Source organism: Eptesicus fuscus, chromosome 6 (genome assembly GCF_027574615.1).
Source record: "Eptesicus fuscus isolate TK198812 chromosome 6, DD_ASM_mEF_20220401, whole genome shotgun sequence".
Lineage (NCBI taxonomy): Eukaryota > Metazoa > Chordata > Mammalia > Chiroptera > Vespertilionidae > Eptesicus > Eptesicus fuscus.
Window position 1 is genome coordinate 58,424,120 of NC_072478.1, and position 19,351 is coordinate 58,443,470.

Consider the following 19,351-nt stretch of genomic DNA (forward strand, 5'->3'; position numbering starts at 1 on the left):
TAAGAAACACAGTTTAGTAGCAGGAGGATCTGATGCATTGTCTTAGTTTTTTAAGTTATGTTGATTTTTCCTTACTGCTATTTAAATCCAATACTATGGGCAACCGGGTGAAAGAAGTGGCTGTTTATTAAAATATTTTAACATTGAAAAGCACTCTGCTGTTTACAAAGCTCTTTTGCATATAATAACTAATTGGTATCACAATTATATATATTATAATGATGATAGATAGATAGATAGATAGATAGATAGATAGATAGATAGATAGATGATAGATAGGGTAGGTATAATTAATGCCTCATTATTTTAATTTAAAAAAACAAACTTAATTCAGAGAGATTTGTCACAGGGCCCAAAGCAAAGCCATGTTTTCTGACTTCTGAGCCGGTCTTTCCATTGTACCACTGGCTGTGGGTCTGACACCTTGGCCCCACCCTCCCCCTGCCCCATAAGGGTGCTCTGCTATGCTCTCAACTCTCTGGGAATATGGTTTTGGCTAAAAATCTGCCTCAGAAACTCCCATCTCTCTCAAAGCCAAATGTCAAAGGACCCGATGCACATCAGTTTAAATCTAGCCCAGCCTTAAGGATTTTACTTTCTCCATAGTGAGTCCAAGCTTGTTGTTAATGGGCCTGAAAATACCCTCCTTCATAGAGGGTGGTGCTTGTGCTAGAGGTGAGCAGTGATGTACTGTTCTGCATTCTTTTTCCCTCTCCAGCAGGTGCACCTGCTAGCATAGCCTGTTAGCTTGCCTAAACAAAGTAATTATGTTTACAGCAACAGCCGGGATACAGTCGCTACTGGTTCTGTGTGACAGCTCTTTTTCCCCTTTCCTTTTCTTCTTTTTCTTTTTATTTTAAACGATGTTTATGTAACCTAAATAGAGGGAATCCAGAAGATGCAGTGTCTCATAATTGGTCCAAACATTTCAGACCACGCCCAATGGCAGAGTCGCCCCCACAGCAGAAGGAGTTGGAAGGAGTTTATGGCAGGAGGGGCTGTGCCTGCTTAACTGACCTGATTAACTGGCCTTCACACCGAGCCCAGAACACAACACGGCGATCACTATAAGGACTGTCTGCAGAGGGGACAGAGAAAGATGAGACAGTATGGAAGGGAATCACTTAACGACACAAGGTTTATCATCACGTTCTTTGATGGCCATTTCACCAAGGGGAATGAAACAGCTTTCACTGATGCCAAAAGGAAAGCCAGGGGACCCTGATCGCAATGGCAGGGGCAGGGTCTCATAGCCTGCAAAAGGGAATGAGATGGAAAGGCCGGAACAGCCCTTTCTCCTCCATGTGGAGAAAACAAATTGTCATTCAATTGGGGTGGGATTTACACATACAGGTGAAAGGACAAGAGAAAACAAGAATCAATAGATGGGGAAATGAGTCAAACTGGGTTTTCAGTGCTGCTAAAAATGTGAGACCTGATTTTATTATTCATCATCCTCTCTGCATCATTATACAACTTAGACATCATGTTTTGTGAGGTGTTTAAAGAACACTTTCTAAATGTTTGCTTCCCTTTGATGAATTAGGAAGAAGAGTTTGATACCTCCTGTTGTACTTCCAATTTGCCGGGATTGTTAAGAGAGAGATTATCTTGTCCTTTTGTTCCTCTGATGTATTTCCTCACCCAGCCTTTGTTAAAACATGGGAAGGGACAGTGCTCTACTGAGAATTGCACAAATAGGAAGAGTTGAGATTGACTTTGCCTTACAGATGTTTACTAAACTGGTGGTGTATTGCACTAAATTCCAGAGTCTTCCCCTATTCTTTTGTTTATTTATTTAGTCAAGTGACTTATTTTTCTGTCCATGGCCGGGGGCGGGGGGGGGGGGAGGGTTGCAGTGCTATATAATAAAAGGGTAATATGCAAATTGACCATCACTCCAACACACAAGATGGCCGCCCCCATGTGGACACAATATGGCCACCACAAGATGGCCAGCAAGGGAGGGCAGTTGGGAGGGACCAGGTCTGCAAGGGAGGGCAGTTGGGGGCAATCAGGCCTGCAGGGGAGGGCAGTTAGGGATGACCAGGCTAGCAGAAGAGGGAAGTTATGGGGGGACTAGGCCTTCAGGGGAGGGTAGTTGGGGGGAACCAGCCCTGCAGGGAAGGGCAGTTGGGGGGGACCAGGCCTGCAGGGAAGGGCAGTTGGGAGGAACCAGGCCTGCAGGGGAGGGCAGTTGGGGGGACCAGCCCTACAGGGGAGGGCAGTTGCGGGGGACCAGGCCTGCAGGGGAGGGAAGTTGGGAGGGGACCAGACCTGTGGGGGAGGGCAGTTAGAGGTGACCAGGCTGGCTAAGGGAGGGCAGTTAGGGGTGACCAGGCTGGCTAAGGGAGGGCAGTTAGGGGTGACCAGGCCAGCAGGGGAGGGCAGTTGGGGATGAACAGGCCTGTAGGGGAGGAAAGTTAAGGGCAACCAGGCCGGCAGGGGAGGGCAGTTAGGGGTGACCAGGCCAGCAGGGGAGGGCATTTAGGGGCAATCGGGATGGCAGGGGAGCAGTTAGGTGTAGATAAGGCTGGCAGGGGAGTGGTTAGGGGTGATCAGGCTGGCAGGCAGAAGCAGTTAGGGGCAGGCAGGCGAGCAGTTGGGAGCCAGCAGTCCTGGATTGTGAGATGGATCCCAGATTGGAGATGGTGCAGGCTGGGCTGCGGGACACACACCCGCCCTCCATGCACGAATTTCATGCACTGGGCCTCTAGTCCAATTATAAGGATATAGTCTTCATATTTGATGGTTAACAAGAAATATGATGCTAGAAATATTAGTTAATGATCAGCATGATCACCCTATGAGTCATTTCAGCACTTCTTTTTGTCCTTAGTTCCTCCTGTGATTTTTTAAAATTTTGAGTTACTTGCATTCAACCTTAGAAAGTTCATTCTGAAGAGTAGAATACAGAGTAATAACATCTAAAAACAAGATGCAGCCCTAACTGGTTTGGCTCAGTGGATAGAGCATTGGCCTGTGGACTTAACAGTCCCAGGTTTAACTCCAGTCAAGGCCACATACCTCAGTTGCAGGGTCCTTGCCAGCCCAGGCCCTGGTCAGAATGTGTGCAGGAGGCAACTAATCGATATGTGTGTTTTTCTCACATCGATATTTCTGTCTTTCCCTCTCTCTTCCACTCTCTCTAAAAATCAATGGAAAATTATTCTCGGATGAGAATTTTAAAAATAAGTAAATATCTATATATATAAAAGGTTAACATGCAAAGTGTCCCCTCTGGAGTTCGACCCGGAGTTCAATTGCTCGCTATGACATGTGCTGACCACCAGGAGGTGGCGTGGAACGAAGGAAGACCCCGGCCTGCAGCTGGCAGCCAGTGAAGGAAGGCCCTGGCTGGCAGCTGGAAGGCCCTGATCACTGGCCAAGCCTAGGGACCCTACCCGTGCACAGATTTCGTGCACCGGGCCTCTAGTATATAATAAAGAGCTAATATGCTAATTAGACCAAAGAGCAGAATGACCATCTGGACAACCTTCTGGATGAAGCCAAGGCTGCGAGGGCCGAGTCCCTTGCATGAATTTCATGCATCAGGCCTCTAGTAAATAAATAAAAACAAGATGCAGTAGTAGTATTGATAAGATTAATGGTAGTTTACAATTAAGGAGGGCCAAGACTTATGATTTAAGCTTTGTGAACATTATTTATTCTCTCTCTCTCTCTCTCTCTCTCTCTAACACACACACACACACACTCACACACACACTCACACTTATTCACTTGCAAACTCCATACCTATAAGATAAAATTTCACCGATGACGGTCTGAGTCTTGGAGAGCTGAGATGTGCCTAAGATCAAACAGCCCGAAAATGGATCCAGGAGTGACCTTTCAATGGCCTTGACATTTTAGTTCCCAGGGAACCACTGAAGGGCTGTGGCATTGCTTTGAAGAAGGGACCTTGTCTTATTCAAATTCATACCCAGCTCCTAGCACAGAACAGAATGGAACAAGAGGGTGACATAACTCATACTTTATTTTAAGAAGATAAATCTGGCAAGGAAGAGTGGGATGAAGAGAGCAGGGAAAGACTGGTGGCATGGAGACCAGTTTGGATGTTAGTGGAATAATACAGAGAAAAAGGTCATGAGATTGTGAATGAGAGAACAGCACTGAGAACAGAAAAGCAATGAATGTGAAAGAAATTTAGGAAGAGTGGGTCCATGGGACTGGGTGACCTGACCATGTGCAGGCAGTGAGGAGTACCAGGCCTTTGATAAATACCCACTAATGCAGCAAATATTTCTTATCTGCGTGCCAGGAACTATTCTCAATGCTGGGATATAACAGTCAACAAGGCGAAAGGGGGTTTTGCTCTCATGGAGGTAAACTTCTCATTGGGGAATGCATCAGTCAGGGTTCCAAACATGATATCCCACTATATATTTTTAAGGAGTTGGCTTACGTGATTGTAGGGCTGGCAAGTCTGAAATCTGCAGCGCAGGCCTACAGGCAGTTAATGCTGCCTCCTTGAGCCAGAATATCTTCTCTTAAGAAGGTTTTGCTCTTAAAACTTTTCAACAGATTAGAATAGGCCCACCTAGATTGTTTGGGATAATCTCCTTTATTTAAAGTCAACTGATTATACGTATTAATCATAGTTACAGAATATCTTAGATTAGTTTTTGGTTGAATAGCCTGACACAGTTGACACATAGCACTAACCCTAACCATCGTAGAGGCTGTAAGACCAGTGAATGGAAAGAAATCACTCAGAGTGTTAGGCAAGAAGCACTCATTCCATAAATTGGATACTCAGGGAAGTCTTCTCCATGTGAGTAGTAGATCTTCATCTTACAGATGAGGCAGATGATACTTGGAGATATTAAGTGACTTCTTTAAGCTTAAACAGCTATGAGGGGGCCTGCTCCCGCTCCCACTCCAGTCTGTGTTCAGGAGACACAGCAGAGCCTGCCTCCCAGGGCCGGTCAAAGGGGCCAGAATGTTTGACTTGGTTCCCAGGAGGAACACCAGGTGATGAGCAAAGTTAGATTAGGAATTTGTTTCCTGAAGGTAGAGCCTGAACATAGGGAGAGAGGTATAGCTCAGGGAGAGGGGTGGTTGTACAGGCAGGACTCTATCCAGCCTCAGCCCCTCCCTCATTGTGCTGGGACCACTTCTTCCAGTGCCCAGCTCAGGGCTTTTGTCCAGCCAGTGGTTCTGCTTAGAATACCCTCCTTCCTCTCCCCTCCCCTTCACGTGGATGTCTATGCAGCCCTCCAGTCTTAGCTTTGGCACTTCATCGGGAAACTCTCCTTGTTATAATCCTCCCCACTCCTGTCTTCTACTGTGGTACTTAGCACTGGTGTCATTAAGCAGTTTATTTTATATTATTATCTTATTAATGTCTGCCTCTCCTGTTATACTCCCTAAGGGAAGGGGCCAAATCTCTATCATGCCGACTCCCAGTGATGAGCACAATTCCTGGCAGACACCACTTGTTAGACGAAGGCGTGGATGAGGGAATGAATGAATGAAATACATGCCTCCCAAGCAGCGAATCTGCAGGGCATTCTAAACAGTAATCTGCAAACACAGTGACACATCCAGTTGTTCCTTTTTTCTAATCACCAATCTGATCACATCCTCTATACAGCTAATCCCATCCTTGGCACAGGGCTACTTCCCAAGTTCAATTTAAAGGGCAGCCCCTTCCTGCACAGTTCTCTCATTTGAGGCAGGGAGGACTTCTGAAGCACTTGGCCTAAAGCTGTCTAACACAAAGAACATGGTGAGAACTGTTAGAATGAGAGGAGAGAAGAACGAGAAGAGAGAGTGGGAGTGCTCCAGGTTTATGGCACCACTGAGGAGAGAAGGTCAGGCATGGATGGAATGTCCTAAGGAAGCCCTCACCCTTAAGACAGACAGTTTCTCTTCTTGCCCCAGGCAGGCACTTCTGACTGCTTCTGCCTGTGGTCTGGAGTCTTTTGAGTGAGAAAACAACCTTCTGACGCCAACAGTGTCTGGCAGAGTGACTCCCGAGAGCCAAGTGGAGAGGCAGTTCAGTTAGGCGCCCTCCCGCATCTTCCAAATGCCCCCTTCGCCCGCCCCCAGATGAAAGCTCAGAGGACCTGGCTCCAGCGAATGGAGTGGAATTGAGCACATAAGTCAGCTGTCCAAACAGGCAAGGTTACAGCCCCTCTCACTCTGGCTTCTGACTTGACAACCAGCAGCCTTAATAACTAACAAGGTCATTTGTGTTGTTAAATGCTTCCAGGATCTCCTCTGCCCTTTATGTCAGACCTCCAGATATTAATGGAAAGGAGCCTTTATTTTGCACTTGTCTTCCGACTGTGGGAAAAGAAAGTCTGGAATTCTGTGAACGTAGTATCTATCAAGTTACCCTGACAGGTCTGTTCGAGTTTCTCCCCTTGTGTTCTTTCCAGTAAACATGTTTCCTATTGAGAAAGAGAAACTTCTCTGTCTCTACACTTTCTGAAACTTGGAGTCCTGTAGGACACTCCTGGGATCCAGACAGAGTTTGACTGCACCGCCGTAGGGGATGACAGGACGCACCTTGGTCCAGGTGTTAGGAGACGGAGGTTCGAGTCTTGGCTCTGCCACTGAGCAGCTGAGTGACTTTGGACAAGCGTCTGGGCCCTAGTGGACTAGGGAGTCTCTGCAGTTGCCGCCGCTCTAAGCTGTATGGTTCTCATTGCAGGCATCTTTTCCACAAGTCCTGTGTTGACCCCTGGCTCCTAGACCATCGCACCTGCCCCATGTGCAAGATGAACATTCTTAAAGCCCTAGGGATCCCGGTAAGCACAGCACAGCCTACAGCCTCGTCATGTCTGTCTTTCTGCATTACCCCCGGAGCAGGGAGAACACGTCACACCTGGCTTTCCCTCTGTCCCCTCAACCCTATAGCCTGGGCGTCATCCGATGAGGCCCTAAGGGAATGCCCATGTCTGAAAACACTTGACCTTCTCCCCACGTCCATTGTATGTGTCTGAGAGTCCAGGTGCTGCTTGTGCAGCTTCTCCTCCAGGCTGCAGTGAGTAGATGCAGGCAGGACACCAGCAGAGGCCCCATGGGCCAGTTGTGCATTGATTTCCTCTTGTGTCACGGCCCCTGCGCTGTCACCACAGAGGTCTCAGGCCACATTTTCTGATCGTGCCCCAGTCCCCTAGCTTTCAGAGGAAATGGGCTCTTCCCAACACTGGGCAGGGAGAGCAGCTGCTGGGAACCTGGCTCAGAGCCGCTGCTGAACTCAGATCTGTGGAGACCTTGAGCAAGCAGGACACCAGAGCCAGAACCCCTTCATTCTAGCGTGACCCTCCAGCTGGTGCCTCCGTAATACGTTTTATAAAATCGAATCTCTCTGCCAGTGCAAAGAGAATCCTACCGGCTGGCTGGCTGGCTTGACACTCCAGGGAAAGACTTTCCCAGGCCCATGGCAAGTGAAGCCCACAGACTGGTGGCTGGTGAGACAGCAGCTGCCATGTGAGGGCAGGAAGCCAGCCAGGCCACCCAATCCGAGGGCTGCACAGAGCGATGTCAGAAAAACACAGGCACTGGCTAAAAGGAGCTAAACAAGCAGGATGCAGAAACTGGCCTCACTGCTCCCACCCCACCCTCCCAACCCCCCTCCCGCACTGTACTGCAACCTCCCTGTTGTCACTCCTCGCTACACTAATGGCAGAGAATAAAGAGAATATTAATGGTCCCAAGATGTCACTGGAGGAGGAAGGAGCAGGTCAGATATCAAAGGTTTCCTTTAATGCGGAAGGGCTCATTATTCTAGGACTATCAGAGGGACTCAGCTGAGCATTAGGAGGTTGTGCATTGGCTGAAGTTTCTCCCCGTACCAGCTGCGTCTGTGCCAGCTGAGTGCCGATTTTCACGGTTGATGCACCAGAAACAAATCAGCTGGTGTGACTGTATCTTTGAATTAGATTTTGAAAGGCAATGCATTAAATTCTGAGACCAGAGTTGTAAATGGCATAATGTAGTCAAGGTGAAAATCAATTACTGTGAACATGAAACATTAGTTAAAACCCAACATCTCTACCAGGTACTGGTGGCTTAGACATTCATCTCAATGCTTGCACTTTTCACACTCCTGGCCGTAACTGGTTCTTACAAGGGAGGGGGGAATGTATGTATATGTGTGCTTGCACGTGTGTACGTGTGTCTTTGGTCTCTGACATCTTTAGAATACGCACCCACAATTAGAGATCGTCACATCACTTGACCTAGCTCCTATTGCTCAGGATACTTTCAAAGCTCCTAAGTGTCGATTCCAGTACTCCTTCTTCAGAACAATGAAGCCAATTTTTTTACTAAATAACATTTGACTCCAGACTTTTCCTGGGGAGGTACAACTTCTCCAGAAGCTACTTGTAAATGAGTTGAGAATACAGCTATTCGTTGTTTTTAAGAGAAATATTAGGTGGCCATTTGGCTTATTTACAAAACGTATAGCATTGTGACTTTTAGCAGGTGGGCCTTCTGGCCAGGGTTTATACCTGTCAGGTCTGGATAGGATTTTACTTAGCATGCTTGGCTTCTGGAAAAATAAACATTGGTCGCATCTTTTGGGTTTTGCCAAGGATTCTTAAAGGCCAGGTGAACAGGAACGTGACACCCATCCGAGCTCGCCCCAGAGAACAGAGCATCCTCCATGAGAAAGGCACATAGATTACACTACTTCTCAGCAGCACCGAGACATATGACTCCCCCCTCTCCCTGCCCCCATGCCTTCCTGAGACTCCTCTGTTTTTGTCCTGGTGGGTGATACTGAAGTCTGGATCTGGGAAAGATTTTGTTTGTTGTTTCCACTCTATCCTCCATCACTGAGTAGCACCATGCCTAAATTATGCCAAAGAGACAAAATTTTTACTCCATTCTTAGAACTTTCCATGTCATTGGCCAAGCTCACAGCCTTCTTAGCTAGAAAACACTTCCTATAGCTAACTGAAAACCCTTTTTATACAGCTTATGGAATTGTTTTACGATCTTCCTAAACTTCTGTACTCCATTTCTTCTCAATCAAGGAAAATTAAAAAGAGCCTGTCACTCTCTGGTAATTGTTGCCTGTTGGTCCTCCATCTCTGTGTCCCTTACATATGCTAATTGCTCAATAAATGTCTGTGACACATAGCTCTTCTGAAGGCTGCCAGTCACAGAATCATAATTTACGAAATTCACCCTGATTCCTCTTTGATCAATGTCCACTCACCAACGACTTGGTTGTAATCCTGATCGATGAGCTAGTCCAAATACAGGTGGCAGGATTTTTGGGTTTGTTTTTGTTTCTGTTGTTTTTAACTGAGTATCCTGGTGACTGCCTGTGCTTTAAGGCAAATAAATATAAGTTGAAAGCTAAGAGCTGGAAACATTTTCATTTTGTAAGTGGATTTCTCTAAAATGAACTAAATAATAAAAGCACAGCTTAGGGCTCATGAAATTCCCATTACGATGGGCATATTTTTTAATTATATTTTACCAGGAGAAACAGAATACCAAACTGAAAGGTGAGAGGAGTGGGGGGGTCCTTTATTGTCAGAAGTGTTTTCATCTCTTTATCTACATTATGGCGTTTCAGCCTCCTCTCTGTTCAGTCAGGTCTAGGTGTCCTGTAAGATGAGAGAACACAGGTTTCAGTGAATACGCGGATAATGTACCATATCAACTGGGCTTTTCAAATCCCAGCAAACACCTTCTCCCATCACTGTTATCCAGGTGTGAATAGGATGACTGTTTGAAGGCAAAGACAGTGTAGCTGGTATATTCACGAATCCCGGACTATTTGGCAGTTGGTTGACTTGAGCAGTTTCCCCATGCTAACCTGAATTTGAATACCTATACCTTATTCACTTTCAGATGATATTTGACATCTTTTACTAAATATTATGATGATAATTCCTCTTAGACAATCATAAATTGGGTTTCTTTTCAAAACCTGCTGTTTGATGAACCATTTAGAGTGGATATAATCTATGTGAGAGTTAGTAAGGCTGATGTATTCAATATTATATCTAACCCAAATTATTTATGCCTGCTAACACTCAGTCTCAGTGAGCTAATTCTGTCCTTCTCTTTCCTCTCCTTCCTCTATTAAAGATGTAACACTATTCTTACTAGTCCACAAAGTAAAGGCAAACACCCTGCATCAAACTTGATAAAATATGTTTTTAAATAAAGGAACAATATCGACAAGCAAATACAAAATTTTGAAAAACATGTCAGTTTTTATCACATATATGATTGCATTCAGATGCTTATGGCTGAAGAACAACCGCACACTATCCTCACTGGGAAACCTTTTCCTCCCTGATACTCTACACAATAGGTTTTGCTTAGAAGCATCTTTACATGGTATTAGGGAGAGGGGAAATTATTTTTCCGCCTACCTTTCTAGGTTCTCCAGCTGGGGCCCTGTAAATTAAACTCATAAAAGATTAACAAGAGAAAATCAAGCCAACATTTATTAACACATGTACCACACCTACACATGGGAATGCTTAGTAATGAGTAACTCAAAAAGGTGTTTAGGAGTTGAGCTTATATAGCATCTTCAAAAAAGAGTAATGAAATTTTAGAGAAGCAGCAAGACAAAGGAAAAGAACGTTGGGTTTCTAGAACAGCGGATTGTGAGGAGGTAAATATCTTGGGGAAACTAAGGGCAGATAAGGTCATGTTAGTAAGGTTTGTTTGTGCAGATCCATTTCAGAGTCAATTCCCAATCACTGGTGATAAGAATATTCTTATCTTCCTGATACAGAGGGGGCACACATCTACAAATTTGTGTCCTGCTTTTATGCACATAGAAGGACAGAGAGCATTTCTTTATGTACTTCTCAATTATTTCAGTTCAAAATAATCCTTATGCCAACATATTTAGGGGTGGCATTTTCTGCTACCCTTCAATAGTGTACCTTACCTTTGAATAGAACTTGTCAGTTTCTAAAGAATTTTCTCAAATCCTCTCTTAATGTAGGGCAGATTCTAATGTTCCCAAGTTTTCAGAGCAGTAAACTGAGACTCAGATAAAATTTTCAAACCGACATTTTCTGACCACTTACTAATTGTCAGGCACTATGTGATTCAAGAGCAATATAATGTAGTTGTTACTTTAAAAAGCTTGTGTCTCACTTATATGTGGAATCCACAAAACTGAACTCACAGAAATAGAGAACAGATAGGTGGTTACCAGAGGCAGAAGGTGGAGGGTGGACAAAATGTGTGAAGGTGGATAAAAGGTACAAACATCCAATTATAAGATAAATAAGTTCTGAGGATGTACAACATGGTGACTATAGTTAACAATACTGTTTTGTATATTTGAAAGTTGTTAAGACAGTAGCTCTTAAAAGTTCTCATCACAAGAAAAAATGTAACTAGGTGAGGTGATGGATGTTAATGAAACTGATTGTGGTGCTCATTTGGCAATATATACATACTAGTATACCAAATCAGTATGTGTACACCTTAAATTAATGCAATATTACAATACAATAGTACATGTTAACTATCTATAATAATAAAAGGGTAATATGCTAATTAGACTGGATGTCTTCCAGACGTCCTTCCTGATGAAACCAGGGCCCGAGGGAAGCCATTCTGGATTCTGGGTGTTGGAGGGAAGCTGGTGCCGGCAGTGAGGGGAAGGAAAACCTACTCTTGCATGAATGTTCATGCATCGGGCCTCTAGTATCTTAATAAAACTGGAATTTTAAGAAGGCACACTAGTAGAGTGAGAAAATGCAGTAACCCATAACAGCCTGGGAGAAGCAAGAATAAGGTGTTATAGTACTGAGGATGGCTACCTGGGAGGGAACACTACTTAGAAAAGGTGATATTTGGGCTTGGAATTGAGGGGTGATTAGGAGTTCCTCAGGAGGGTTAGTTTGAGATCTTGGGATGGGAAAGGGGAACCAGATGACTGGGGCAAAGATCACATTGAGCAGAGGAACAGCATGAGCTCAGGCTCTGAGATGGGGAATATATGGTGTTCTGTGTGTTTCCAAAGGCTGGAGATGAGGCCAGAAGAGTAGGCTGGGAGAAGCTATAGGGTGCCTGTTTTGCCACGCTAAGATTGTAATTCATTCTTTAGGAGAAAAGAAGAATCATACCTGTGTTTTTCAAAAAGAGTGCTCTGGTGAGAAGGTGGAGAATGGAATGTACTGGGAGGAAACTATAGAAAGATTAGGAGACCAGTAATGGGATGAGAAATGTTCGTAGCATAATTGCTCATAATCAGTGTCTCAATCAGTGAGTTTGGCGGTTCAGTCATTCAGTGAATTGACTTTCAACAACTTGAGTTTCAATGAATTGATTCACTTCCAATAGAGACAAAAAAGCAAAAAGAGAGAGAGAGAATACAGAAAAAAGGGAATGAGATGAATTTGAGGGTTTTGTGGGGTGATGGAGATTTCTAGCTGTTGGAAACACAGGTTGGTGGTCAAAAGACTGGCTTAATATCAGAAAACTAGGACAAGAGTCCAGCACTTTGAGTTTTTTGCTTTCTGCTCCCAATGAGTCCATGAGCTGTACATTTTCTCTTTTAATGAACTTTTAGCACAACATACTCATTGTCAACCCAGAATTCCCACCTTCACATCTTGTTCTTTATCCATTGGGAGTGCAAAACCACTTAATTATCATCACTCAAGACAATGTTGATGTTCAGAACAGAGCAAAAGTAATAATAATTAATAGCTATTCTTAGTATTTCTCAAGCCCATCTCTCTCCAACACCACCTTTCTTATGAGTTTGGGTGAATGTATAACAATGGAAAGTCATTTTAAAAGCTGCTTGTAGAAGAGATATAAATATAGTCAATATCACTTTAAACAGCAGAACTAAAACAAACGAGTAAAACTTGCCACGTTCCCCAATAGTGGAATAATCTAGCAAAGGTGAGCAATGCAGGCTGCCTTGCAAAGCAGAGAGCTCCCGTTTCTATGTTGTGCAAGTGGACACTGTGGGGAAGAGTCCTGCAATGATGGGTAATTGCACTCCATGGTCTTACCCTAGTGTCATGATTCTAAGATTTTCATTTAGCTCAATAGCATGTTAAATAAATAGGGCTTTTTTTCAATAGCAGGTTTTTGGCTTATGTGTAACAAAAAAAATAGCCTCACCTTGTAGTGTGTGTGTGTGTGTGTGTGTGTGTGTGTGTGTGTGTGTGTGTGTGTGTGTTGAATAATTCACAATTCTATCCTCCTCTCATGTCATCAGTATTTGCAAATAATGCCTGGGTCTTAATGTAATTATATTGCTACTCCTGGGATTAAAACCTTGTTTGTAGATCAAAATAGAACCTTTGGAAAGGAAATTTTGGAAAATGTTTTTTTGTTCATTACAAACTTTATGTGGAAATTTTAAAAATAAAATGGTTCAGGAAGAAAGCAGTAACGAACTTGGCTTTCCATCGGGATGAAATATCTAGGCTGCAGACATTTTGCTTCTAACTTGATGACACACACTGAGAACAGATTCTTTCTGCTCCTGTCAGCCCAATGCCGACTGCATGGACGACTTGCCCACCGACTACGAGGGATCTCTGGGAGGCCCACCGACCAACCAGATCACAGGTGCAAGCGACACGACCGTAAATGAAAGTTCAGTCACTTTGGACCCTGCTGTCCGGACTGTGGGAGCCTTGCAGGTGGTCCAGGATACAGACCCCACCCCGCAGGAGGGAGAAGTTATCTTTTCTACTAACAGTAAGTTCTGTGCTCAATAGTGCCGTATTCAAAAGGGCTGTTGCCTTGTAGGAGTTGGGGGGGAAAATAATCCCTCGGGACCAAAAAAATTGCCAGGTTAAACAATTATACCTGATAGGCCTTTAGAAGCCCAGCTCTTTCCAGAGTCAGCAGGGCAGACAGCACACCTGGCTCTGTCCTGCCGCCCACACACTGACACCAGCTCTGCACACTCCCCGTGCTACCTGCAGCAGGTAGGGTGGCGGGTCTGTCCTCAAGAATGGAGGGCAGGTGAGAAAAGCAGCTGTTGGGGATGCTCAGTGGGACTGAGATAGGGCACAAACACACACCCCCACACGCCTGTGCATGCGCGCGCACGCGTGTGTGTGTGTGTGTGTGTGTGTGTGTGTGTGTGTGTACACTGGTCTGGACTGCATGCAAGAAAGTGCTCTCCCCTGCTGCCCCAGGACTCAGATGTAAATGACACCCATTTAGAAGGGCATTTTCCCAGTACAACCTAAACCCCTGTGCATGCGGCATATTAATATACCGATGAGGTTTCTTCCCCATCTCCTGCATAAACGCTTAACTCAATACTGTCCTGTTTGATGTTAGTTGTAAAAATATTGAAGATTGTGCCAAAACCGGTTTGGCTCAGTGGATAGAGCGTCGGCCTGCGGACTGAAAGGTCCCAGGTTCGATTCCGGTCAAGGCCATGTACCTTGGTTGCAGGCACATCTGTGCAGGAGGCAGCTGATTGATGTTTCTCTCACATCAATGTTTCTGACTCTATCTCTCTCCCTTCCTCTCTGTAAAAAATCAATAAAATATATTTTAAAAAAATATATTGAAGATTGAAGCAAAAAAATCTGAAGTATTTACTCATCACTTTAATACAGTAGAGATAGCTTCAGGCGTTCTGAGAAAGCCAGCCCGCAGATTAACATAGGTTGAAGGTTAAAAGGGGGGATGGATAGTGTAAGTTTTAAATAACGTGTATTTTGTCCCTGGATAGAAAGAACCAATTCACTATAGAAAGTTTGGAAATATAGAAAAGCAGATTAAAGCATTTTAGGATATTTCCTTTTAAGTGTCCTCTTTTTTACACATTTGCAATGTTTATACTATTTATAAACCATTCATGCTGAAATTCAAAGATATGCACTTTTCTAATGAAGAAACATAATGGTCTTCATTGTTAAAAGATTGAAAGATGAAGAAAAGAATTTTAAAAATTCAAAAATCACTCAGTACCCCATTACCCAGAAATAATCATTCTTAACATTTTGGCATATTTCCTGATAATCTGTTATGATCTACTTGAGGCAAAACCATAGGGGCTGACCGTTGAGTGTTGTAATCATAGGACTCTCACAGGACCTGGAGAGAAAGCAACCTCAAGAGGAACTTGGTGATAAATATCTGCCCCTGCAAGGTTTATTCATTTTGGGTAGATAAGTGTTTTAACTTGACTTTGAGAGGCATAAGGACCACAAATTGAAACACTTGGCATTAAACATTAAAAGCCCTTAAAGATAGGTTTTGATCCCTTTTTTTGTTGTTTGTTTTATTTTTTATTTTATTGATTTTATTACAGAGAGGAAGAGAGAGGGATAGAGAGTTAGAAACATCGATGATAGAGAAACATCGATCAGCTGCCTCCTGCACACTCCCTACTGGGGACGTGCCCGCAACCAAGGTACATGCCCTTGACCAGAATCGAACCTGGGACCTTTCAGTCTGCAGGCCGACGCTCTATCCACTGAGCCAAACCGGTTTCGGCTGATCCCTTTGTTTTGAAGGTGTAGAGTGGTGCTGCCCAATGTTGTTAATGCAAGCCACAAACGCAGTTTTACATATTCTATAACCACACTCCAAAAATAGGTTTGTTAATTTTAATCATATTGTTAACCCAATATATCCAAAATATTTTACTTTTTTTGGTACTAACTGAGAATCTGGTGAGTATTTTGTACTTAACGGCACATCTCAGTTCTACCAGCCGTGAAGCAAGTGCTCAGGAGCCACGTGTGGCCAGTGGCCCCGTAGGGGAGGACTCATTTAGAATCCTAGTAATTTGGGAAAAACCTTGAAGGTCATTTAATTTTTGCCATGATAAACTTCTAATTTTTACCATGAGAAAATTGTGGCCCAGAGGAGTAAGTGGCTGATTCAGATCAAAGAATAAGTTCTCTTTTCACAGTACAAGATTATCCTATACATTTCCAGTCATTGGACTTCTTCAGTTACCATCAGGAATATCCATCAGTGGCCTCTATGAAGTATACAGGGAGGCCTGATAGAATGTTGCTAGCAGCTCAAAAACCTTGAACGCATGAGCCTTTTTTGAGCCCATGAGAAGAACCAAGTCAAAAATGCATTATTGTCCTTGCAATGAAATGATTTTTTTAAATATTCAGAAGAAAATCTGTCCTCTATTAGATTCCTTATTTTGAAAAGTGACTACATGCTTCACACATCTCAGTAAATCCCAGATGGCAAATGAAGAGGCATAACATGTGGGTTTAAAAAGACATCAAAAATGAAATTGAAAATTATGATCAGTATCCATATAATTTATAATCTGTCAACTGTTTTTGCCCAACATAGACTCCAAGTGTTTAGGTCATAGCAGGCATTCAGTAGATGTTGATTGAATGACCTGAGGTGAAAGTGTTCGATCTAAGCTTGAAACAAGGAGCCTCTATTCACACAGAAGGAAAAATGACAGGTAATTTCAAAGGAAGGTATTGGTAGAGACTCAGAGTGACGAGAGGTATGTGACCACATCTATAGTCTGAAAATTGATGGCATATACCAGTGTGAGTGTGTGTGTGTGTGTGTGTGTGTGTGTGTATACACACACACACACATATTATATATGTGTGTGTGTGTATATATATATATATATATATATATATATATATATATATACATATATATATGTATATGGCTAGATATATCAATCTCATAGTATAGAAACTTAATTTAAGTTTTTCACGAAATATTTTTCCTAGACAATTTATTTGTGATTGATTTTTGGGGATTTAACAGAATAGTTCAAATATAATAATTCTGATTAGATGTTAATGGTTTATACCATTAACCAAATGACTGTAGATTTCTTAAGAGGAAAATTCTTTGCTCTCTACAGGTTTGTAAATTGATTGCCTTGTGCCCTAACTCAAATAAACAATCAATAAATGAACAATCACAGATGCATGAATAAGTGGGTGAAAAAATTCAAGTTCTCATCAGCATTATTGTAACCAACTCTATAATGCTATCCAAAAAAAAAAAATTGGATGGAAAAATAAATGTAATTGTGATACAGTATTGCTCCATGTCACAACCCATTGGGGGTTGGACCTGATTTTTCTTCACATTATCTTTTCCCAGCTCACATCTCTGTAGACCCAAGAAATTTACTAGAAATGAGGAAATAACAGTAGCTAATAAATATATAATACCAACTATGCAACAGGCACCCTTTAAAACCACTTATGAAATTAGCTCACAACAACTCTATGGTAAATATTATTTTTAGCCTCATTTTACTGACACAGCAACGGAGGCACAGAGAGATTGAAACGACTGGCCCAAGGTCATAGTGGCAGGTGGAACTGGAATTCAGAGAAGCCTCTGGCCAGAGCCCTGTGCTAACTACTTGAGGCTCAAAGGTGCCCTAGGGGAGAAAATGGACACAGGTACTCACTCCCTTCTCATTTTATTTATTCTTTTCCTCCATTTTTCTAAACCTCTTAAAGCTCAATAATTTGTGTAGCTCTTACTTGAATTCTCATTCATCCCTCCCTCTGTTCTTCCTTTCCTGGCAAAGACTCTTCGTGGGTCAATCAAATGCATGTAAAAGTCATCTCAGCACTTGGGGGTGGGCAGGGGGGTGGGTCTAACAGATTGCCTTTAGAGTGAAGAGAGGAAAATCTAGCGCTAAAGGATCATCTTTAGCTCCCAGGAAAAAGAAACAAGGAAAAGCATTGACACAGCAGAGGAAATCCGAACTTGTTGCAAGTCTGACATTTGAAAGACATTCTTTATGCATATCTTTAATGTTTCTGACATTCCACCTTGTATGACCTCACGTGGCAGTGCCAAATCACAGTGTTTCTCCTGCGCCTTGGTTAGTGCAAGTGGCCATTTGCACAAATGTCCAGAGGTCACTCACCAGTGTCTAGCTGCCTGTCTGATGGCACCAAAGCTTACTTTTCCCTCTGATTCCCCAAGCCCAGGCTAGAGTCGTTGGACTTGCTTCAGGAAGGGAAAAGTCTCTTAGCCTCAAAGGAAAACACAGCTAAACAAACAGCCCTGGGTGTTGGGAGATTCCAGAGAGGAGCTAGAAAAAGACAGGAAGAGGAAGACTATCAACCCCTTCCCAAGACACTCAGTGTGCTCCGTGTCTTCTGGGGGGAGGGGGGGGAGGAACCTTCCCTTTGTTTCTCAAGGAAGTTGTTGATGCCACCATCCATTTCCTGTACTGAATCTACACAACTATCTAATAGTGCCTCTAGATCATTACCCATTCGCCCTTCCTTAACCTCAAACTAGAAGGACCCCAATGTCAGCCATGGGTGGAGAGGGGAGGGTGGAGGGAGCTGGAGCAGAAAGAGACTTGGGGACGACAGAATCAGGATGCCGTAAATCTGCCCCAATACTCTGAGGAGCTCATGGCATAATGTGTTTGGCCAGAAGAACACCTGGTCTTCTAGTTTTACGGAAGGAAGCAGTACACATGAGTTACTGCTAAAACTCAGCCTGTTTGAATGAAATGTGGTATGGAATTCCTCTGAGAAACTTCCTTTGCTAACTTTCTATCAACTCTGGTCCTTGGGGGTGTGAAGTGTATATAATATGTTGTGCAAATGTCATTTGTGATGTATTAGGATACCTCTCTGTTTGCTGCATGGCCACAACTGTGTTGAGTGCCTGTAATATTCCCCAGCCCCTGGGTGAAAATTCCAGCAAGAATTTTCTTCTCACTCTTAGGTAATGGACAGTTCTAAGAGACCCTTCAGATACCAAACTCAGACAAAAGAATTTTTTTTCCTGCAGGACCCTTTCCCTTGTAGCAATTCCCATGACTCCAGACAGAAAGGTCTCTATTGCTTACTCAGGAGGCCTCTTGCAGCCCCTGGGCATCCAGCAGTCTGCTTGCAGCTTCTGTCTGCTTCAGTGCCTGACCCATCAGGAGGTCCTTAGGGAGAGGCCCAAGTGGAGCCCAATCCTGCTCACTGTCCCACGTGGCCTGTTCTAGGGCACTTACATATCACCTGCCCGACAGCCCTCGCCAGTACAGCGCCATTCCCTGGCTCCTGACACTACCCAGCCATCACCTCCTCTCCCAGACGCCAGGCAGGAAAGAGAGCTGAGTCCGTGACTGCCTGTTTAGCTTTTCTAAGGCCGAGTCAGTTCTCCCTGAGCCCCACCTATAGGTTCAGCATTCCCCTCGTTCCCACACCCAGTGTGGGCTGGGAAGGAGCCCTTCCCCCCTCTGGCTAGAGCAGTGGATTCAGCAGGACAGTTCTCTCTCCACGATCTCTTTACCAATTCCTCACCTTCCCCCCCCTCTCTCTCTCTCCTTTTTATTGTCTCAAAATGGGTGATGGGGTCAAGAATCACAGACTTGCGTCCCCTTCAGATCCCTTGTGCATCAGGCAGTGGG

At 43.8% G+C, this 19,351-nt stretch overlaps 1 protein-coding gene across 1 annotated transcript in view; it reads left to right on the forward strand.

Moving 5' to 3' along the window:
• Window positions 1-19,351, forward strand: part of RNF150 (ring finger protein 150) — a 169,479-nt gene that overhangs the window by 118,630 nt on the left and 31,498 nt on the right. Inside the window, exons 5-6 of the mRNA XM_008143730.3 lie at window positions 6,683-6,779; window positions 13,485-13,695. Coding sequence (XP_008141952.1) covers window positions 6,683-6,779; window positions 13,485-13,695 — 308 coding nt within the window. The remainder of the gene's footprint in view (window positions 1-6,682; window positions 6,780-13,484; window positions 13,696-19,351) is intronic.